The sequence below is a fragment of the Odocoileus virginianus genome, chromosome 10, assembly GCF_023699985.2.
Source record: "Odocoileus virginianus isolate 20LAN1187 ecotype Illinois chromosome 10, Ovbor_1.2, whole genome shotgun sequence".
Lineage (NCBI taxonomy): Eukaryota > Metazoa > Chordata > Mammalia > Artiodactyla > Cervidae > Odocoileus > Odocoileus virginianus.
This window is the reverse complement of record NC_069683.1, coordinates 51,413,390-51,437,795: the sequence shown is the minus strand read 5'-3', so window position 1 is coordinate 51,437,795 and position 24,406 is coordinate 51,413,390. Positions and strand designations below refer to the sequence as shown.

The window sequence follows — 24,406 nt, the reverse complement described above, 5'->3', positions numbered from 1 at the left end:
CCATGGGTCACAGAGTCATATAGAACTGAGCTCGCGCGCACACACACACACACACACACACACGTAAACATTTAATTAAAAGGGGCTTCCCAGCTGACTCAGTGGTAAAGAATCTGCCTGCCAATGCAGGAGCCGTGGAAGACTGGGGTCCGATCTCTGGGTCAGGAAGATCCCCCGGAGGAGGCGATGGCAACCCACTCCAGTATTCTTGCCTGGGAAATCCCAAGGACAGAGGGACCTGGCAGGCTACAGTCCATGGAGTCACAAAGAGTCAGACACGACTGAGCAGGCACGTAGTCAGTCAGAACTTTCATAGAACTTCCCTTGGACTATTGAAGTTTGTCTGCCCAAGAAAAGAGCAGGAAATGCCTGGGAGTTCACCCCTGACCACCCCACCCCACCCCCGACCCCGCTCAAAGCCAACGACTGACAGGGGTGGTATGTCAGCCAGGCCCCCTTGCTAAGCAGCAGTCTTTTAGTATAGTTTCACTGCCATGTCAACCTAAAACCGTTGTTTCTCCTTAGTTATTTCTGTTGGGAGTACTTCTATAATAAATAAGAGTTCACAAATCCTTATCTCGGATATATTAATAAAAAACAATTTAAGACAGTCAACTTTACATAATTGTATTCTTTTTGTCTAATATTATCCCCTTCACGGATTGCAGTCTTGTCGTGGCGAAGGGGGGTTGCATAACTCAGTGAAGCTATGAGCAACACAGTGCGGGGCCACCCGAGACAGACGGGTCACAGTGAAGAGTTCTGACAAAACGGGGTCCACTGGAGGACGGGGTGGCAAACCACTCCAGTATTCTTGCCTCAAGAACCCCATGGCCAGTATGAAAAGACGAAAAGATAGGACACCGAAAGATGAGCCCCTGGATTGGAAGGTGTCCAGTGTGCTGCTGGAAAAGAGTGGAGGGCAGTTACTAACATGCATTCAGTAATACTATTTATAATCTTCCAGATAAAGAACATCAAGGCTTTACTTCTTGCTGCCCTTAGGAATAGGGCAGGGACGTTACCCCTTGAGAAGTCACCGAGTCATTGGGAGATTCCCAGGAACAAAGAGTTTGCAGGAAGGAGAGTGAGTAAACGAGCAGGGAGGGATTGGCTGACATTTGTAAACGCAGTGGAAGTAGATTAGATAGGCTGGTGTGAGTTGACGTTGGGGAACATAAAGAGGGATATTCAGAACAAAGGGAAAAGAGTGGTGACACGAATAGAGGCCAGACGGGACTTGAAAATCACTTGGAAGTGCGCCGTTTTGTAAAACAGAAGACCGCGTGGTATTTCCTGCGGCTGCAGTTATGACTGCTGCCACAAGGAGGCGCGCTCTGACCGCACTCACTTTGCTCTCCTCGGAGCGCTCCAATTTCCCACTCTGCAGTCTTCAAGACCTCTAACTGGAGGTCTGTCACACTCCAGCCATAGTCAGCCAGCCTGTTATTAGTGCCAAGTCTTCCTCCTGGAGCAATGACAGTGTAAATTTCAGCAGTGGCAGAAAGAGGACAAATACAGCTGTTGTGAGTTTTAGGATAATTGCTGCAGGCCATTTGGAGACAGCTTTATAATAACAACACTTAACATCGACATATAATATTTCACTTTTCTGTTTTATTTTCTCCCTTGACACTTTTAAACACAAACTTGTTAATCCACTCAACTCATGTGAATCTGGAATTCTCTGCCCCCTAGTTTTACAAAGTGAGGCTTGCAAAGCCCCCTGGAAAGTATATGCTCTTTTTTTTTCTTCCCTTAAAAAAAATTTTTTTTTTTTAAAATCAGAGTATAGTTGATTTACAGTGTTGTGTTAGTTTCAGGTGTATGTACATATTTTAGAATTCTTTTCCCATATAGGTTACTACAGGGTATTGAGTAGATTTCCTGGTGCTATACACTAGGTTCTTATTTACTATCTACTTTATATATGTGTGTGTGCACGTTCTTAGTCGCTCAGTTGTGTCCAACTCTTTTTGACCCTATGGACTGTAACTCACCAGGCTCCTCTGTCCATGAAATTCTTCCAGGCAAGAATACTAGAGTGGATTACCATGCCTTCCTCCAGGGGATCTTCCCCACCCAGGAACTCAAACCCATGTCTCTTAGGGATCCTGCACTGACAAGTAGGTTCTTTGCTACTAGCACCATGTGTATAGCAGTGTGTATATGTCAATTCCAAACTCCCAGTTTATCCCTCTTCCTCCTTTCTGCTTTGGTAACCATAGGTTTGTTTTCTATGTCTGTGAGTGTATTTCTGTTTTGTAAATAAGTTCATTTGTATCAAAATTTTTTTTTAGCTTTCACATTTAAGCAGTATCATATGATATTTGTCTTCCTCTGTCTTACTTCACTTGGCATGATAATCCCTAGGTCCATCCAAATTGCTACAAATGGTGCTATTTAGTTCTACCATGCTCTTTCATCTCACCATCCAGCCTTTTCATGTGCTGTTCCTTCTGCTCTCCAAGGTCTCTCCTCCCCTAGCTGACTATGATCTTCACCCAGAACAAATGCCACTTGTGAAAATCCTCTCCTCACCTACCCAAATCCAGGCTCTTCCCCCATCCTCCCCACCTGCCCCTCCCCAAACCAAACAGGCTTGTGGGATCTTAGCTTCCTGATCAGGGATCAAACCTGTGCCCCCTGCAGTGGAAGCATGGAGTCTTTACTGGACCACCAGAGGAGTTCTTTTTTGATTCCCTCTTCCCCAGTTCACCCATCTGCTGGCATTTATCTCATTGTATTCTAGGTGTTTTTATCTATTACCTCCACCCCAAGAACCTTGAACTCTCTTATCTTTAGGTCTCCAGTGTCCACCACAGTTCTCCATACAGAGAATGAATGAACAAATAAAACAAGCTTTAGAAGATCAAATCCCTTGCTCATCTTGAGTCTACAGCAGACACTGAAATATCCATAAATTTAGATCCAAACCAGAAAAATCTTACTGGCTGCTGTTATTAACCATTTCCAGGCCTCTCTACTCCTGAATGAACCTAAATGGAAAGTCCTGGGCTCTGTGGTGAGCCACAGGTCACAGGAGATTCCCCAGTGCAGGCACAGCAAGACTTCAAGGCTCACGGCCTGTGCATAAGGCCTGGCCAGCGTGGCACGTGGAGTAGGGCTCTTTGCCTGACAGTGCAGTCTAAGCAGTTTTCTGGAAGAAACAAGTTTCCTCTTGTGGGGAGCATACACAGACACAGCAAGCCCACAGTTCTATTCTCCTCTGTCTGGGGGGACATCTCGCTCCTGATGATAACACGACCCCTGAATTCTAAGCTGCCTCTGAGAGATTCAAAGAGAGGCATGAACTTCCTGTTTTCTGTCCAATGTTTATCCTTTGCATGACTTGCTGGCAGGTTCTGGAGCAAACCAAATAAAAGCAATCTTGATCTAAACCCAAGTCATCTTTCTACCCCATCCTTTGTGAGATGGATAGTGAAAGAAGAGCATATTACATGTGCTTGTGAAAAAGCTAGGCCCTTCTTGGTACCATCTTTCTTGCATAAACCGAAATTCTATATGTTAATTCCTTCCTCCCTCCCCTCTTTCCAGCCTTCTCAAACATTTAATGAGCACTCACTAGGTACCAAGCTCTGTGCTAGAGACAGAAAGATGAATAAGATACAGTGCTCTGCCTTCAAGGAATCCACAGAACCCTGAAAGAGATAGGAGAGGAAACAAGTAATGATAGCACACTTGAATAAGTGCTGGAATGGAGGGGTCTGGGAAGCCTTGTAAGTTCAAGGTATTGGGCCCCAGTGTATTAGTGGGTGTTTAATAACCAGCTGGTGGGAGGGACCCTGATTTTTAGTTTGCTGGTTCCCATGTGGCAGATACTCCCAGCATGACTGATTTCAAGCTACCAACTAATATCATTGAACACAGAGTTGGGAAGGGATGTACACAGTTCCACCAAACCCTTTTTATTTTGGTCACTTTGGATGCCTGCAGGATCTTAGTTCCCCATCCAAGGATCGCACCTATGGCCCCTGCGGTGGGATCATGGAGTCCTAACCACTGAACCACCAGGGAAGTCCCCACTGCCAGCCCCTTTGACGCAGTAAGAGCCCGTTTCAGTAGACCACCGTGATTTCTGCCTTGTGAGATTCTGAGCAGAGAATTTTATTCCTTGCTGTGCCTGGGCTTCTGACCTAGAGAACTTTGAGCTCACAGATGCGCTTTGTTTTAAGTTGCTTAAGTGTGTGGTAATTTCTTGTGCAACCATGGAAAACTAAAGAGAACCTATGATACCCTTTTTACAGATGCGAAGAATGAGGCTTAGAAGCAATAAGCAGTTTGACCAAGGCCATGAGCAGCTAACAAATGATGGAGTTGGGAGGCAAAATAAGGTATGTCTGACTCCAAAGTCTGGAACCTTAGCTCCTATGTTCTCATAGAAAACCATGTCACATAACCACAAAAGGCCAGGGTCGTGAGGGGTCACCCTATTTCTTTATTTGTTTATTTTTAGGGACCAGAAAATGCACGTTATTATTAAAAAATGAAATACTGTGTGAGGAAAAAAATCAAATGTTGAATGTAGCCTTGAAGTGGAACCCAAGTGGTTACCTTAATATTTTTTTCAGAGGACAATGCTATGGAGCAGAAGAAATTTCATATGGGACTCTACTCATTAAATATTTGAGTTTGGCTTCAGTGACCATTTCTGCTTTCCTCCTCCAGCCTGACCAGATGTGCTCAGAAAATTTGGTTCCCCCTGAATATGTACATCTGTCAAAATTCCTGTCAATTTTAGCACGACTGCCAAGGGAGTGAACAAAGAGAGTTAGTGATTAACTTCAAAGAACTTTGTTGGAGAGGAATAAAGATATTTAAGGCCTATTTTGTGAACTAATTGCATTTGCATATTTATGGGATTTACTGATATAGCAGTAATTAAAAACTATTTAGTAGTCTTAAAGGACACATAACTCAGTTGCTGTTTGCATAATAAACACTTCCTTATTATGTTTGCATAATAAACCGTCTCCCCCTGCTTCTTCCAAAAGACTGGCCCATCTAAGGGGTGCCATATCTTACTTGGAAATAATGGAAAACAAAGTGTGCAAGGACTCATGGGAGTGTGGAGAGGAGACCTCTGAAATAAATATATCGCTAGATGCTCTCTTAATGATTGGTCTGGCCTCAACTGCTATTAGAGAATGGCGGATTTAAACCTCAGATTGTCTTTCTTTTTCCCAGGTGATGTTTAAGAAGCCTTACTTCATATCCCCTGACAATTCCACTTCTTTTACTTTAATACCCTGATTAGTTTGAAGTGCCTGAATGGGGTTCACCTTGTACTCATCCTTCCTAAAGAGATGTCTTGTGTGTGTGTGTGTTCAGTTGTGTCTGACCCTTCGTGACCCCATGAACTCTAGCCCACCAGGCTTCTCTGTGCATGGGATTTTCCAGACAAGAATACTGGAGTGGGTTGCCATTTCCTCCTCCAGGGGATCTTCCTGACCCAGGGTTCAAACCTGTGTCTCCTGCATTGGCAAACTGATTCTTTACCCCTTGAGTCTCCTGGGAAGCCCCCTAAAGAGATGTCTAAGGATGCTTTTGAACTGTGGTGTTGGTGAAGATTCTTGAGAGTCCCTTGAACTGCAAGGAGATCAAACCAGTCAGTCCTAAAGGAAATCAGTCCTGAATATTCATTGGAAGGACTGATGCTGAAGCTGAAACTCCAATACTTTGGCCACCTGATGCGAAGGGCTGACTCATTGGAAAAGACCCTGATGCTGGGAAAGATTGAAAGCAGGAGGGGAAGAGGATGACAGAGGATGAAATGGTTGGATGGCATCACGATGGACATGAGTTTGAGTAAGCTCTGGGAGTTGGTGATGGACAGGGAAACCTGATGTGCTGCAGTCCATGGGGTCACAGAGTCGGACATGACTGAGTGACTGATTTGAACTGAAGGACAGTGAAATCTTTGACTAATGAGTTGTAAGAAACACTGTGAGTAAAAAGTGCTGAATTTAGGCAGTGAGAAGGGACAGTTTTCATGGAAAATTAAAGGTTGAGCAAGGGACAGACACCAAATGTAAAAGCACTGAATATAAAAACTAAACCCAGATGGGACAGTACGGTTGGGAAAAGAAAGCTCTGAGCCATCTGGTGGGGCAATGCAGGGAGATCAAGGGAAGACCAGGAAGGATTTGGATGCAAACTACTTCGAAGACAAATCACTCATACAAACCAGCAGAATTCATCAGCCAATAAAAAGCTGTAATGGGCAGGATCACCAGACTGTTGTTAAATTAGCTAATGAAGGTCATAATGTACCTGTATTACACATCATTAGCAATGGCCTTCCAGTAACAGATGGGTATATGAGAAAGCGAGACAGAAGGGAGGGTGAGCATGTCCCAGAGGGGCTGACTTCGAGCCATGGCTTACTAAAGTGTGTGGCAGGATGATAATGTTGATTACCGTCTCAATTAAACCTTTGCATAAATGCAAGCTCCTGTGTTCCCTGCCCGTGACAAAGTGCACTGCTGCGTGCAGCTTGCCTTTCTCCTGTCCTAATTCATCTCTTAGGTGGAAACCAACAATTCAGAGCATTTGCGGAAAGTGATGGGACTTCGAGGCCCTGATCAGTCCTTGGTGATCTTATCTCTTGTACATGCCTGCTCAGTCTCTCAGTTGTGTCTTACTCTTTTTGACCCCCACAGACTCTAGCCCTCCAGACTCCTCTGTCCATGGGAGTCTCCGGGCAAGAATACTGGAGTGGGTTGTCATTCCTCCTCCCCCAGGGATCTTCCCAACCCAGGGATCAAACCCGAGTCTCCTGAATTGCAGGCAGATTCTTTACCGCTGCACCGAACACTTTCTCTCAAGGTTATTTCGGAAACTTTCCTTAATTTTGTATTCTGTTTCCTCTGCTAGGTTACATTTCCTTTTTTTTTTTTCTGAAATATGTTCAAATGCACAGCAAAATTAGAAGCATAGTAGAAATAACTCACTGCCCTCTCCCCGCTAGCCGTTTGAGAGTTCTTTGCAAACATGATGACCTTTCACCTGTGAGTACTTAGAGAGTTATTCTTATGAACAAGGTCATTGATTTACGTAATCTCAATACAGTCAAAATCAGGAAATTAACATCACTATGTCACTACCATCTAGTCCACAGACCCTGTTGAGTTTCATTAGTTCACCCCAAAATGTTCTTTATAACACAAGTATCCACTTGAGAACCACACGTGGCATTGAATCATCAGGTCTCTTTAATCTCCTTTTGTTTGGTACTGTTTCTCAGTCTTTCTTTAACTTTCATAACCTTGACTCTTTTGAAGACCACACGCTTACTGTTTTGTAGAATGTCCCTCAATATGGGGTTTCCTCCAAGATACATTCAAGTTATGAAATCTTGGCAGGATGAAGACAGAAGGGCTGTTGCATCTTCTCAGATCCTATCTCATGGTGCACAACTCATAACTGGTAATGCTAGTTTTCATTATTTGATTGAGGTGTTGTCTGCCAGGCTTCTCCACTAGTAGATTTTTTTATCTTTGTAATTAATAAATATTTTGTGTCAATGTCCTGTGCCTCATCAAACTTCCACCAACTAGTTTCCATGACCCATTGTCATTTCTTCTGCAAATTAGTCATTATTATAAAGATTCCATTATTTCTTCTACATTTATTAGCTGGCATTCTAATTTAAGGGAAAAGATTTCCCTTCTTCCCATTCATCTCTTTATTTAAATTAGGATATACTTGTGGAATATTTGTTATCCTATTATGTAGGTTATAATTCTTTGCCATCATTATTGGTGTTGAAGCTCAAATCATCAAAGACTGGGCCAGAGAGAGCCCCTTCAAGCTGGCTATGTCCATGTATCCCATTCCCATAATTTCTTTAGTACTTCTTTATGATACAAGGGGGTGTTCTAGGCTTTTATATTACACTTTCCTGCCCCAGCCCTGAATCACACATTTCTCCATTTCTTACTTGTAGGTAGGTGTGCTATTTAGAGATCAAGATCTGGGTGTTAGGTGTGCTCACTGCTCTTGGGGTGTCCCTGCTCCCAGGCCCTCTAGTGGACAGAGCTAGGAACATATGCATTTATGACATAGGTTCACTTACACCGTTGCATTTGTATTTATTTCTGTATTTAGCTCCATGTACTGGAAACCAAGCGCTCACTCAGATACTTCCAAAACCAACTCAACACTCCAGGAGTCATCCTAGTTTTCTCCCTTTTTGGGTTTGCGACTTCTTTCACCAACAATGGGAAACCAATCAGGCTACATGGAGAGAGAGCTTCGTGATTCTAAACAAAGGGGATCAAATAATTAGGAGAACGGGGACCAGGTATATATTTCCCCCCTCAATTTGTTCCATGAAAACTTATCTCAAACCAGTGGGCTCTACATTTGATTTAGAGTAAAAAGCAGGCAGATGCTGGAAATGGTATGAAATTTAATTTTTGTTTCTAGAGCATCCAGGAGTCTACTAATGGAAAATAAATTTATGTGGAAGGATGCATCTTTTTCCTTAATAATTAACAGTGAATGGGGCTCAATCAAAAACTGAAAAGTACTTTTTTATGAACATTAAACTTTTGTAGTTTCATCTTTAATAAGCCTATACACATTCTCTCTTATGTAGTTACTTTCTGAATTGTGGACAGTGAGAATTGAAGAAGCATTTCTGTTTATCAAAAAAATCAGTGTTTCTTTTAATGAAAGGGGAAAAGCAAATGAAACGAAAGGGAAAAGCAAAACACACTCTTCCCACTGTACTGTTTGCAGTTGCTGTTCATTTGATGATACCAGGTTTCCATTAGCTTGGTGTAATTCAAGAGTCCAATAATCACTGTCAAATGCTGAAGATGTTCTGCATAAGTCTGATTTAGAACAGCTATTTGGATCTCAATTATTAATGAAATTAGTGTCCTGAATGTCAGCAAGAGCATTGCCTTAGGTAAAGGCTATAAAGGAAATCATATTAGTGTGGAATTTCCCCTCGTTAGGGGCTCCTCTTAGATTACATTATTCACTTAGCTATCTCCTGTCGGGGAGATTGAAATGTTGGCCATGATCTGATCCTGGGGCAGAACCAAATGGAGAAGTTAGGGGTACTGCAAGGGCATCAGTTCCAAAACATTTGTGTGATGTTGGTATTGCCTTTGGTCCCCTTCAGTGTTCACAAAATAGCGTCAGCGAGGACAGCACAAACTGGCAAAGAGAGGAGGATGGAGGAGAAAGCAGCTCTTTTAGGAAAGACTGAGTGACATTCTATCCAGGAGGCAACTTGTGTTTCTCATCTTCCGGACGTGCCTGGGGAACACGGGCAGGTATAATGGCTCCTCTGTGGCCCTTCGTCCTGGCAGCTGCCTCCGGTGAGTACGTTAGTGATTTTACTAGGCATCGAGTATTAACACCTAGACCCTAGAGACAGGCCTTTCTATGCTGTGCTATGTAACTCCTCACAAGTGTTTGCTTTTGTTTACCATCTGTAAAATGCCAGTCCTGTGAATCTACAAGGAGGCCAACACTTTGTTATGACTTTGCTCCCACAATTACAGGTGCGTGTATCCAGAGGGCCACACAGTGGGGCTTTCCAAAGTTAAAAGTATGCTCTGAAATGTTGTAATTGTTTGATAAATTTCTCCTTCTTTAGAAATCAAGCTCTCTTTACAACAATTCATGTTGAGAGTTTGAGGCATTCTTTTTCAGATTTACTTTTATGTCTGAAGAGTATATTTTTGTTATCCAAAATAGTCTTGGTCTTTAGAAGCTCACAGAGAGCGTCCCTTGGATCCATCATAGCTACAGACACCTGAGTGTCATTTGGTGTTAGGGCTTTACAGCCAGTCCTGCAAAGTCTGTATAGACATGGAGTGTTTCTCAAAAGATGAGCTCTAGAAACTTGCATGTTTTCAATGTGCAATTCCCCTAAAAAAATACTTAAGAAACTAATACATATATGTTGTATGTATATATATATTTATATTTATATGTATATATATGTATATATATATTTCCCCCTACATTTCTGGACTTAAACTTCCATGGTGCCAGTATTAACTCTACCGTATTGAACCATTTGAGTTAGGATACAATCGGTTCCTAGAAAACATGCACAAATCAAAAATTTATGATCACACTAGTGTTTCCCAACACGCCTTGTTCTTGAGGGTTCTCCTAGAGATCGTATCTGAATTTCCATGTTTTAAAATATAACTGAAAGTGGAATGAGTCAATTACAGAGATGAGGAAGGAATTTGGTAGCCAAGCAGCTGGAAATGATTTTTTTATTGGATAGAGAAGAAAAATAGCCACTTATCATTAAAGTTTAAAAATCCTGGATGTTGAACTTAAAGGATAAAAGCATATCTTAATTATAAAAATGAAAACAGAGGAAATTTCATTAAATGCCAAATGGGTTTCTTAGCAGAAAATAATTGTCAACATTAAACGAAGCAAGATAAAATAGAAAAATGAAGGTTTGAAAATAGAAGAAATTCTTCTTAATGATTTCTCTTTTTAATGTTTTGTATTACGCTTGATTTTTGTTCTAAATGTGGCAGAGAAAGTGTTTTAATAGTGTCTCACAGTCAGCACTTGACCATAAATCATACTGAGAACGTTCGTTGCAGAAAAATTTACCCTTTGAAATCTTACTGGGTTAATATCAGGTTGATTTATAAATATAAGAGCATTTAACAAACCACCAGGTTAGAGCCGAACCCAGAGGCAGTGTGCTCAATAGGATAGGAGGCCTGAGTTAGAACCACGTAGCCCTACCACACTGCTCACCAGCCATGTGACCCTGGGTGAGTCCATGTACCTCTTAGAAATTCTGTTTCCCTGTAAGTTAACTTTTTATTTTGCATATTCATGGAGACCAAATAAGAAAGCATTATGAACTCATAAAGTGCAATGCAAATGTAAGATATGGTTGACCCGAAAACACGCAAACACAGAAAATAACAATGAGCTATTTCTTTCCAAAAAGTACACCATGCAACTCTTCCTTTTTGTTTTTAATTTTATTTATTTTATTTACTTTATTGGAGTATAACTGCTTTACAACGTTGTGTTAGATTCTGCTGTAGAGCAAAGTGAATCAGCCGTGAAAGTGAAGTCGCTCAGTCGTGTCCGACTCTTTGTGACCCCATGGACTGTAGCCTACCAGGCTCCTCAGTCCATAGAATTCTCCAGGCAAGAGTACTGGAGTGGGTTGCCATTGCCGTCTCCAGGGCATCTTCCCAACCCAGGGGTTGAACCTGGGTCTCCCACATTGCAGGCAGACGCTTTACCGTCTGAGCCACCAGGAAGCCCCCTCTTAGTCTTCCCTCCCACCACCATCCCGCCCCTCTAGGTCATCACAGAGCATGGAGCTTGGCTCCCTGTGCTAAGCAGCAGGTTCCCACCAGCTGGCTGTTTTACACATGGTAGTATTCTACGACAGAATACACAAGAGAATACACAGGTATTTTCTTCCTCTTGAAGGGTTACTTGCTGCTATTCCCAGAGTTCTCGGGGAGCCAGGTCAGTGCAGTATCAGAGTAAGAGCTTGGTCTTTGGATCCGGATCCACCTTGTTTAAATTCCATCCTCTTCTCTTGCAAGCTGTGTGATCTTCCGCAGTGCTAACCTCACCAAGCCTAGAGTCCCTCACCTGTAAATGAGTCCTAACAGGGTTGTAGAGCACCTATCTCATAAAGCTCTTGTAGAAGTTAAATGAGGTCATTTATGTAAAGGGCTCTTAGCCTAGTCCCTGGCACACAGCAAGTCATTTAATCAGTATTATGTATTTAATAATACCGCACATCTAAACCACTATTTCTTTGTAACCTCTCAGATATATTGTAACCTCTCAGATATATGTATTGCTATCTCCTGTTCAATAGAAATTGATCAGAGACTAGACAAGAAATTCAGGCAAGTCTTTATTGGGGTCCCTGCTGCAGCAGGGAGAAGCTAACACAAATAACAGGTTCCCTTGCTCACACTCAGAGCTGAGCTGGCTCTTTACATGGGATGAAGGCAGGGGTGGGTCTGTGATCAAGCCAGAGCCGTGGCTTAGGTATTTTGCCCACCACTTTCGTGGTGTTGTATGCAGGGGGCAAACACAGTACCTTGCTTTTGCTCACTACTCTTCAGAAGTGGCATTTGGGATTTTGGTCTTTTTGTATCTTGTTCATAATTTGCCCCAACTGCACATGCACACCGGAGAAGGCAATGGCACCCCACTCCAGTACTGTTGCCTGGAAAATCCCATGGATGGAGAAGCATGGTGGGCTGCAGTCCATGGGGTCGCTAGAGACAGACATGACTGAACGACTTCACTTTCACTTTTCACTTTCATGCATGGGAGAAGGAAATGGCAACCCACTCCAGTGTTCTTGCCTGGAGAATCCCAGGGACAGGGGAGCCAGGTGGGCTGCCGTCTATGGGGTCGCACAAAGTTGAACATAACTAAAGCGACTTAGCAGGAGCAGCACATGCACACAGTTGTTTTTAGTCCCTTATAGCTTCTTTGTATTTTGTTTCTCCAGGAGACATTTGTCCAGGTGCAAACACTGCAGCAAACGGCCCTAGGTCCCAGGTCCCAGCCTATTGCAGTCCTAAGTAAGTAAGTAAAGTCGCTCAGTCGTGTCCAACTCTTTGTGACCCCATGGACTATAGCCTACCAGGCTCCTCTGTCCATGGGATTTTCCAGGCAAGAGTACTGGAGTGGGTTGCCATTTCCTTCTCCAGGGGATCTTCCTAGTCTCTTATAATCCTAAAGGTGATGTACTCACTAAACCAGAAACAGCTCTTTTCATCAAAGTGCCCAGAACACTTTAAGATAGGTGTGTATGTAACTCATTGAAATAAGGAAAGCAAGGAATAATTCTATTGTATTCTTATCTTTTAAAACCTCTCTTCACCTAGAAGTGCTTCACAACTCAGTTGGTAACGCATTCTACTTTTCAGAAATCTTACAAGTGCGTTATTTGATGCTGATTATTAGCATTCAAGGAGGCAATGCTAGTGTGGTATCTTTGCTGGGTCTGTTGATAGCTTCCATCAGTGTCTGTTGAAACATCACTGAACTGTGAGTCATTTAGTGCTTGTGTGAATGTCACATTAGCTTTCAAGGGGCATAATTTACTGTTAATTAATGGTCACTTAAATCCTTAATCTCTCTCCTGTAATTGATCTTTCTCCTCAGGCAAATTTGCATTCATAGTAGAAATGTAATTTATTATTTCTTCCCATTTTAAACAAAGAACTATTTCCCCCTGTAGTTTATTTAAGCACCCTTTGCTTATTTTTCTCCTATCACTCCGGGTTTCTCTTTTCTTCTTATTTCCAGCTTCCAGAACTTTCTATTTTTACCCAAAGACTTTGACTCATTCTTGAAAATATGTTTATCCATAAGAGACCTATATCCACAGGAAAGATATCAGAGGGGAATTTGAGGCCCTATGAGCAGAGGGTGTAGAGAACATTCATTTCTCAGAATTATTAACTCTGTCTCAGGTGGTTTCCTGTATTGAAACACGCACATTTCAGTGTTTCCCCAGCTGGGACTTGGGAGATTCCAAGCAAGGTAAAACTGAAGTTGCCCAAAATGAAATTCACAGGAAAAACACCAGACTAATTTTGCTATGGGGTCCAGAATTCTCTCCCGTGGGATCTGCCGGTAAGAAACAGTCCCAAGCAGAGAGGTTCAAGGGGAAGGGGGCAGCAGAAGATCAGATGGCTGGATGGCATCACCATTGGTTAGACTCAATGGACGGGAGTTTGAGCAAGCTCCAGGAGATAGTGAAGGACAGAGACGCCTGGCGTGCTGCAGTCCATGAGGTCACAGAGAGCCAGACACAGCTTAGCTCCTAACAACAACAAAAGAGATTCGTACCACATCTTTGACAGTCGCAGTTCACAAAAACTAAAGATGATGCGTGATGTGAGCCACCCACCTTAGTCCCCGCATGCCTGAAGAGCGGCCGCCTCTTCTGGCATCTTGTTGGATGAATAGTTAGGGAGTTTAGAACGCTCATTAGATTCCCCAGCTCGGATGGTAATGAAAGGGAATATTCCACTGCCCACAGTGAGTCTGGAATGGCCCCGCCAGCACCGTCGTTAGCATTTTGGTCACACTGACATTGATAAATCATAGAAATTGCTGCCTGTGGCGGCAAGTGACATGGCATCATTCATAAAGAGATGGGTATAAACAGGATTGTCGCACAGGGGGAAGGCACCTCATTTACAGTTTCCTGCTGGAGCCTGCGTACCTTCCGCAGCTCATCAAAATAACCATCAAAACCGCTGAGAGTCGCGGTGAATTCACACGCAGGACACCACGGATAGAGTTCGCCGGCGCTGTGGCGGCGGTGTGCAATTTGCTTCAGTCCAATGACTGAGGGAAGCTTTGAATCCCCCAGGGGCCGGCAAAGCTGGTGAACAAAATATCTTTCTGCAATTTCGAGAAAGCCCTCACAGATTTGTCACTTCCAATTGCTGGTGCTCATCTCTCTTGCTTGCTTCCCCCCGGCCGCTCCATCCTCAGCACTCATCACGGCTCCTCCACAAATCAAGATTCCTGGGTCACAGGAAATGGTTGTCCCCTGGAACCTCAGAGATTTTTCCCAAAATGAAGCTCTCGTTTTCTGACAAGTGCATTTTCAGGCAGACTGAGTGAGAGAACAAACATGAGTTTTGAGGAGAAAAATATGAATTGGATTTTCCTTGATTCCGTTATTTAGAAATCCACACAGCTCTTTGGATTCAAGTGGTTTGTCCATGTTTCTGCTTGGGTTTTCTATGTGATTTTTGAATTATAAATGGAAAAATCGAAAGGAAAAATCCAAGGAGGAAGTTGGCTAAGTGCATTGGAAGCTTCCTCCTGTGTACCAGGAGAGGGTGATACAGGAATGAAGAAAGGATGCTGTCTTCAAGATGCAAGATAGCTGTAAAAATGGAAACGGAGTGCAAGTTAGCATCCTCCGAGATGGAGTTGGTTTATTTATCCTGACAATGAGATTTTTCACTGGGCATTTAGGCTATCAGCTGACTTAATTTTTTTATTCTTTATTGAAGCATGGTTGATTTACAGTGTTCAGTTGTGCAGAAAAGTGACTCATTCACACACACACACACACACACACACACACACACACACACACACACACACGGGCTTCCCAGGTGGCGCTGGTGGTAAAGAATCCCCCTGCCACTGCAGTGGACATAAGAGATTTGATCCCTGGGTTGGGAAGATCCCCTGGAGTAGGGAAAAGCAACCCACTCGAGTATTCTTGCTTGGAAAATTCCGTGGACAGAGGAGCCTGGCAGGCTACAGTCCATGAAGCTGTAAAGAGTTGGCCATGACTGAGCACTTTTACTTACACATATATATTCTTTTTTAGTTTCTTTGCCATTGTAGGTTAGATAAGATGTTGAATATATGTTCCCTGTGCTATACAGTAGGTCCTCAGTTGTTTTTTTTTTAAACCTATTTTATATATTGTGTATCTGTTAATCCCTAATTCTCAATTTATCCCAACCCCCTCTTTCTCATTTGGTCACTGTAAATTTGTTTTCTGTATCATCAGCGTACTTTAAATGTGTCTGACAAAATGTCCATGAGTTGGTTGGGAACTTCAGCAGATTGGGGTGTGCTAAAAACTGTATTCTTCCAGGAGCGACCGAACCCTGGGGAGTCTGAAGTCTCCTGAAGATGCTAAGTTCTTATTTTCACCCTCACAGTGATAGCTTTCTTTTTCAGGAATCCTGGCCATGGATACACCTTATTCCAGTAGTCCAGCTCTGCATCATCTCACCAAGCAGCTATTACAGACGTATCGGAAGGAAGTAAGGCCAGTTCACAACTGGACCCAGGCCACCACTGTATACTTGGACGTGTTTGTTCACGCCGTGCTGGATGTGGTAAGGACCATCCTACTGTCCCCTAGTCCCGTGATTCTTTTGTAAAACTACCCGCTATTTATGCAAGAGAAGTTTTTTCTTGAGACTCTCATTGAGCCGATAGAGAAGTTGGTATTAGATACATCTTAGCAGTGAGCCTAGGGTACCTGTTTATTGGACAAATCATGCTAACTAGCCTCCAGCTTACACTGTGAGGGGCAGATAGTCTAGAAATAGGGATTTCACAGAATTAAGATGCTTTCAAAAAAAAAAAAAAGATGCTTTCAGAGTTGTGGGCCTTGGTCACACACATATTTATGAGTATTGCTGCAACCAGAAATGGTAATAGATATTATTTTCTGTGGTTCACATTTCTTAGTGGTAACAGTAGGTTTATGAAACAACTTCTACAACTTACTGCTTGCAATTTTAAAATAAGAAAAAAAATGTCATGGTTTCCTGAGTTTTTAAGGGACTTTATACCTAAGATATTTGCTAAGGGTGGTAGGAAGGTTTGTTTATTAACGCGTGTCTTTCCTACTATGGCCGAGAAATGGGTTATTGTGGGAATTAAATGAGAAAATGCATGTAGTTACTAGAGATCTTAGTAAACCCTCAGTAGATGATAGACAATATAATTATCTCTGCTTCTTCTTTCTCTTTTTTCTTAATTACAAAGTCTTCAATATTAATAGATTCTAGATTTACTTTGATTTCTTTTAAAAGCAGACTTTACTGAGCTCGTTTGTTAACATAGTTAAAAATTTTTTTTCAATTTACTTTTCAAAACCTTTTACCAGTTGAGAAGTAACATACAGATATTGAAATGCACGGATGTTAAGTGTATAGTTCAATGAGTTTTCATAATTGCATGCACCCACATAATTCATATCCCTATCCATATATCAAACATTTCCATCACCTTACAAAGATGCCCCATTTCTTTTCCAATCACCATCCCCTCTATCCACACACCATTCTGATTTCTGTCATCATAGATTATTTTTGCCAGTTCTGGAACTTCATAAGAATGAAAATTTACTGTGTGTACATTATTGTGTCTGGATTTTTCACTCAGCATAATTTTTTCCCTGTATTTATTTATTTTTTAATATTTTTTATTATGGTAGAAGCCAAGTAATATAAAACATACTGTTTTAATGATATTTAACTGTACAGTTCAGTAGCACTAAGGACATTCACACTATTATGCAACTCTCACCATCATCTGTCTCTGAAATTTTTCACCTTCCTAAACTGAAATTCTGTCCCCATCCAACACTAACTCCCCATATACCTTCTCCACCCCACCCCATCCCCTGACCCTGGGCATCTACCAATGTACTTTTTGACTCTCTGAATTTGACTGTTTTAGGTACCTCATATAAGTGGAATCAAACAGTATTTGTCTGCACCTAATATATATTGAAATGTTTTTTGAGGTTCATTCATGTTGTATATAGTAGCTTTTCTTTTTTATGGATAGGTAGTATTTGGTTATGGCTATACCATGATTTGTTTATCCACTCTCCTGTTGATAAGCATTTGTGTTGTTTCCAGTTTTAGTATATTATGAATAAAGCTATGAACATTTCTGTACAAGTATTTTGCTGTACATATGCTGTACATATGTAAAACCTAGAAGTGGAATAACCACCACTTCTCATAGAATAGATATATATTTAATGAGACACTGCCAGATTGTTTTAGAAAGTGGTTGTACATTGTAACTCCCACCCATCAGCTATGAGGGTTCCCATTTCCCCACATCTTCACCAACATTAGGTATTATCAGTCTCTTTAATTTTAGCCATTATGGTAAACGTATAGGAGTATTTCATTGTGTTTTTTTCATACATCCCATGACTAATAAATAGGGACTCTTTTCTAATGTGCTTATTGACCACGTATGTATCTTTCCTTGTGAAGTATCTGTTTAAATCTTTTCCTATTTTTTATAGTGTTGGTTGTTGTTTTTTTTGTTATAGATTTATAGGAATTGCTTGTATATTCTGAATACAAGTCCTTTGTCATCTGTGTAATGCGAATGCTTATTCTCACTTTGTGGCTTGCCTACACATTTCCCTAATGGAGCTTATGATGAACAAAGTTTTAAAATTTAATGAGGTCCAATTTTACCAGTTCCTTTATTTATGGTAGTGTTTTCTGGATATCGTCTTAAGAAATCTACTCTACGTTCATCAAAACCTTTCCTGTATTTTCTTTCAGAAGATTTATGATTTTTAGTTCCTTATATTTAATTCTATGATCTGTTGAGAATTAACTTTTATAATGGTGTGAAGTATAGGTCAAGGTTTTTATTGTTGCTGATTTGGGTTTTGTTTTTGCATTTAGATAGAACTTGTTCCGGCACAATTTTTTTAAAAGTTTTCCTTTTTCCATTGAATTGCTTTGGTATCTTGACTGAAAATTACGTTAACTGAGAAGTGTCAAACTATTTGTTATCTTGATATCAGATAGTATATGACCTTGAACTTTATTCTTCATTTTTAAGATAGTTTGACTTTTTAGGACCTTTGTACTTACAAATAAATTTTATATTCAACTTATCACATTTTACTTTAAAAAAACCTGCTGGGAGTTTGTTTGGAATGCTGTGAGATCCACAGAGAAATTTAGGGGGAGAATTGATATTTTAACAATATTGGATTTTCCATTTACTGAATATGGTATTTCTTTCCATTTATTTGGGGATTCAGCAGTGTATTATTTTTAATGTAGAAGTTTCATACATGTTTCTATTAAACTTATTCCGTAGTATTTTTGATGCTGTTATAAATATTACTTAAAATTTTAAATCTTCTATTTATTTGTTGTTATTATAAAGAAATTGGATTGATTTTGTTAATTAATTAATTTTAATTAATGTTGACTTTGTGTCCTGTGACCTTGCAAAATTCACTTACTAATTCCAGTAGTTCTTTTAAAATTAATATTTTCTACATATCCAATCATTTCATTTGCAAATAGTTTTACTACTTCCTTTTTCAATCTGTGTGCCCTTTATTCTTCTTATCTTGTCTTATTGCATTGTCCAAGACCTCTTCAGTGTTAATGGGAGTGGCGAGAGCAGATTATCTGTATTTGTTCCATCCTCAGGGCAAAATCTTTCACCATTAAATATGGGATTAGCTATAGATTTTTCATAAATGATCTTTATCAAGTTGAAGGAGTCCCCTCCTATTTTTGTACACTGAGAGATATTTTTAAAATCATGAATGTTATGAAGTACACCAAATATTTTTCTCAATCAATTTGAATGGTCATATGATTTTTGTTTTATGCAGTTAACACAGTAAATTATTTTTGATTGATTTCAAATGTTAAACCACTCCTGCATTCCTAGAATAAACTCTACTTGATCCTGATATGTTATCATTTTTATATATTTCTGAATTTGAATTCCTACTTATGATAGGTTGCATCTATGTTAATGAGGAGTATTGGGCTATGGTTTTATTTCTTGTAATGTAGTTGTCTGTTTTTGGTGTTGGTTTTATAAAACCAGATGAAAACTCTTCCCTCTTCAATTTCCTGAAGGAGTTGTGTAATATGGATAATTTTCTTCCCTAATGTTTGATAGAATTCACCAGTAAAACTATCTAGGGCTGGAGTTTTCTTTGTGGGAAGGTTTTTAAATATAAATTCAATTTCACTAACACATATATGATTTTTCAAATTTCCTTTCTTGTGTCACTTTTGGAATTTATATTTTTCAAGGAATTTGTCTGTTTTATCAGAGTTGCAAATTTATTTTTTCATAATATTCCCTTTTAATTCTTTTAATGTCCAAAGTCTCACCAGTGATGCTACCTCTTTCATTCCTCATATTAGTAATTTGTGTTTTCTCTTATTTCCCTTGACCAATATTGTCAAATTGCTTATCAATTTAATTTATTTCTTTAAAGAACCAAATGTTGCTTTTGAATTTTCCTTACAGTGTCTATTTCACTGATGCCTACTCTTACATTTATTTCCTTTCTTCTGCTTACTGCACTTAATTTGTCCTTTTTTGTCTAGTTTCTTAAAATGGAAAGTTGTATTATTGAGTTTAAACATATTTTCTTTTCTAATTTTAGCATTTACAGTTAAGAATTTTCCTCCAAACACTAATTTAACTGCATCTTATGAAATTTTGATGCATTTTTAAATTTGAGGTATGCCGTATACAGACTGAAACCCATCTTTTTAAAGCCAATCCCTTCCCCCCATCATCCCAGTCTCTGGCAGCCACAGATTTTATTTTTCTCCTATGGTTTTGCCTTTCTCATATAAATGGAATCACATTGTATTTTCCTCTTTGTTTTTTGGCTTCTTTCACTTAGAATAACACCTTTGAGATCCATCCATGTTGTGTTGTTGCATGCATCAACAATCAGAAGTAGCATTCCATTGTGCAAATGTACTGCAATTTGTTTATGTATTTACCAGTTGTTGGACATGTGAGTTATTTCTAAGTTTTAGCAATTTTGAATAAAATCACTATAAATATTTGCATATATTTTTACTTCTGTTGGATAAATACTTGCAAGTGGGAGTGTTGAGCTGTATAAGGCAATTTCAACTTTACAAGAAACTGTCAAACTGCTTTCCACAGTGGCTGTATCATTTTACGTTCCACCTGCAAATTATGCGAGTTTCAGTTCCTCCACATGATTACCATACTTGGTATTGTCAATTTCTTTAAATGCTAACCATTCTGTTAGTTTCATGGTGGTATCTCAGTGTGGTTTTAAACTCATTTCACTAAAGACTAATGATGAACATCTCTGTGTGCTTACTTGTCAACTATGTATCTTTTAAAACAAAGTATTCACTCAAATCTTTTACTTTTTAAAAAATAGGGTTGTTTGCCATCTTATTATTGAGTTGCAAGAGTTCTTTGTACAATTTTAGCCTGTTTCTGGCTTCTATTCTGTCCAACTAGTCAATATGTTTCTGCTTACATCAATATACTGTGTCAATTACTGCTCATTACAGAAGTCTTGAAATCAGATGGTGTGAGTCTTCCAAACATACTTTTCTGTTTTAAAATTGTTTTGACTCTTCAAAGTACTTCACATTTCCATACACACTTAAGAATTAGTTCACTTATTTCTATTTTTAAGACTGACATTTTTTTATTGAGATTGCATTAAATCTATAAATCAATTAAAGGAGAGTCAGCATCTTGACTTCTAATCCATGACAACACTGTATCTCTCCATTTGTTTAGTTCTTTAATTCTTTGTGTAATGTTTAGCATTTTTCAGTTTTGCACATATCTGGTTAAATTTAATCTCTTAGTAATGCACATTTTTGATGCTATCATAAATGGTATTTTAATTTTAGGTTTATGTTTCTTGCTGGCATACAAAATATAAATGATCTGAATATATTGGTCTTGACCCTGCCATTTCATTAATTTTTGAGCATTTTTTGTAGATTTTTTCAGATTTCCTATGTAGACGATTATGTTGCCTATAAATAGTAAAAGTTGTACTTCTTTCTTCCAATCTTTATACCTTTTCTTTTATTGCTTATTGCACTGGCTCAAACCTCTAATACAATGTTGAATAGAAGGGTGCACTGTTCTATAAATATAAATTCAATAAACATGTTTATAGTATTGCTAAGGGTTCTTACAACTTCAATTTTTTTGTTGTTCTAATAAATCATAGAGAGGTATATAAAAATCCCCAACTATAATTGTGGTTTGTCTCTTTTTCTGTCATGTTATTAGATGCATATACATTTAAGATTATATGTCTTCTTGACAAATAGAACCTTTTACCATTATGAAATACCCTTCTTTACCTCTAGTAATACTTTTTTCTTGAAGGTTTTTTTTAATGCTTACTTTTTGCATGGTATATATTTTGCCTTCCTTTCATTTTCAATATCTGTGGCATTGTATTCAAACTCATTTCTTAGAGCAAGTAGTTTGGTCTTGCTTTTCCCCAACTCTTTATTTTTAAATAATTATAAATTTATAGAGAGGTTCTGTTCACCCTTCACCCAATGCCCCCTGTATTTATCTTGCATTAATTTGGTATAGCAGCAATACTAGAAAATTGACATTGGTGCTTACTCTGATTTCTCTAGTTTTACATATACTTATTTGTGTGTATGTGTATTTGTGTGTGTGTTTCTCTATAATTTTATTATAAGTGTAGGTTTGTGTAACCACCAGTACCACCACATCGATCTACACAATCATCACCATAGGGCTCCCTGGTGCTGTTCACTTATAGACACAATCCTTTCTTCTGACAGCTCCTGGCAACCAACAAATCTCTTCTCCATCTGTATAAGTGTTATTTGAATACTGGTATACAAGTGGACCCATATAGCATGTTAGCTTTGAGGTTGCCTTCTTTCATTCAGTATAATTCCCTTCAGGTTCACCCAAGTTGCTGTGTGTATCAATTGTTCACTCCTTTTTGTTGCTGAGTAGTGTTCCAAGGCACTGCTGTTTTAACCTGTCAATCTGTGCATTTTAATTGAAGTGTTTTATTCATTTATGAATACCATCTTGCTATTTGTTTTCTAGCTGTCTCTTCTGTTTTCTGCTCCTCTTATCCTGCCTTATTTGGGGTAAATTAAATATTTTTTAATATTTGATTTTAGTTCCTCTAAAATCAAACTGACTTTTTTGTAACCCCTCTGTGTATTATTTTTAGATGTTATTTTAGGGGTCTCCATACCCATCATTAACTTTAATACAATGTACTTAGAATTAATGTTATTATAGTTCATATAAAATATACAAAACTTACAACAGTAAAATTCCACGTACCTGTTCCCTTTACATTTGCATACATAATGTATCCTACAATACAATGTTATTATTTTAATGTACTTTGTTAAAATAATTCAGTAATTTCTCTTTATTTTAATGGAGGCGGTTTTCTACGTTAATATTTGAGTGCTATGCTATGAATTACAGACTGATTTTTTGACTGAGATTCAGGTATTGAAATTGATGGAAAATAGTTTAAAGTAAAAGTATAAATTATCTGTTATAACAGGGTTCAAATTATTTTTTATCTGACGTAAGTTATTTTAGCATAATTTTCCCCTAGTTTAGATAACCAACTCATTATTTCCTTATAAGCAGGTGGATTTAATGGAGCACACACACACAATGCCCCATTTAGCAAACAGTTTCACTTTTCCCAGCTTTACTTTCCCACTCACACTAGTAAAAGCACTATATCCAGGATCCTAGAAAATACTTTTTAATCCAATGGCAGAAAGTGCCCACTCTTACTCTCCACAACGTAGTCTTCCACAATGCTCCAATAGAAAACTCCTTTAAATCTCTTTTCTATTTTGATGTTGATCTAGAATTTTGGAGACAATTTTCTGGGGCTGCATCTTCACCTACTTAAGAGATATTAGTCCTTGCTATTTAGTTGTCAGTAGGTTTTTATGTCTGTATTGTTTATTGGACATTGTCCAATGGGAAAAGCATGACTTGAAAAAGACATGATATGAACCCTGTTACATGAAATTCCAACACAGGGATAACATCAGCTTTGAGTAAGAGATGAAGACAGGTTTATAGGTCTCTCATCATTCTTCTACTTTCTGACTTCATATTGATGAAAGTAAAATAGAATTGTTCAGACTTTCCTTTACAGGCTTATTTGGAAATAAGGGAAAGGAGTAAAGTCTTTAAATTAATATTTTCCCTTGGAACAACCATATCAAATTGAGGTGTTTTTTTTTTTTTTTAAGTTTAGTCTTTATTACAAAAAAACAATAATCACCAAAAGAATTACTGAAAACCGGGGCAAATTAGTTTACATTCACCAAATAATTTGAGACCCTTAAAGCTTGAGATTATCATTGCTGTAAACTATAAAACTAGGCCTCTGCAAGCACTTAATGCATCACTCCGTCAATGACTGAACTTGGAGCTTCTGGTCTGGCAATGCTTAGTTGCCCACATGACATCTGAAATCCAAATCTGTCCACGTAAGTGCAAAGAAATGCCCTGTAGGCCAAAGCTTCAAGAACAATAAAGTTCATGCCACTCCACTCCTTGTTACCTACCCAATACCTCAGGGCAACTGACTGTTTTAGATCACTTACATGACAATCACACCAAGAGATGAGAATTATTAATATCTTTTGAAATAGTGTTTTTTTTTTTTTTTAATCTTTCACGTGTCTGAACTAGTTGAAGATATCGAATTGGAAATTTTGGTCTAACTTTTCCTACCCTAATACGAGAAAACAAAATCATATCCATTATGATAGGTAAGGAGAACACTATTATTTTTTCAAAGATAATGCTTTTCTCCACTGTTGTCAAATACGCTAATTTTTACAAGAATATGTTAGACGTATCATTTCAGTGGATATGGAAAACTTGTCTTCTGAAATATGGAAAAATCTTACATTCCATCCCTCTAGTTTCATCCCTGTCTCCTGTCTTGACTTTATCTTCTACGTGCACTCAGTGTTACCATGAACCTGAAATTATTGGGTCCTGCCTGTATGCTGTTCATTCTGCTGTT

General features: G+C 39.1%; 1 protein-coding gene across 1 annotated transcript in view; it reads left to right on the top strand.

Moving 5' to 3' along the window:
- The first annotated feature begins 4,271 nt into the window (after positions 1-4,271).
- Positions 4,272-24,406, top strand: part of HTR3B (5-hydroxytryptamine receptor 3B) — a 45,614-nt gene continuing 25,479 nt past the window's right edge. The window contains exons 1-2 of the mRNA XM_070472876.1: positions 4,272-4,355; positions 15,739-15,899. Coding sequence (XP_070328977.1) covers positions 15,750-15,899 — 150 coding nt within the window. The 5' untranslated portion in view covers positions 4,272-4,355; positions 15,739-15,749. The remainder of the gene's footprint in view (positions 4,356-15,738; positions 15,900-24,406) is intronic.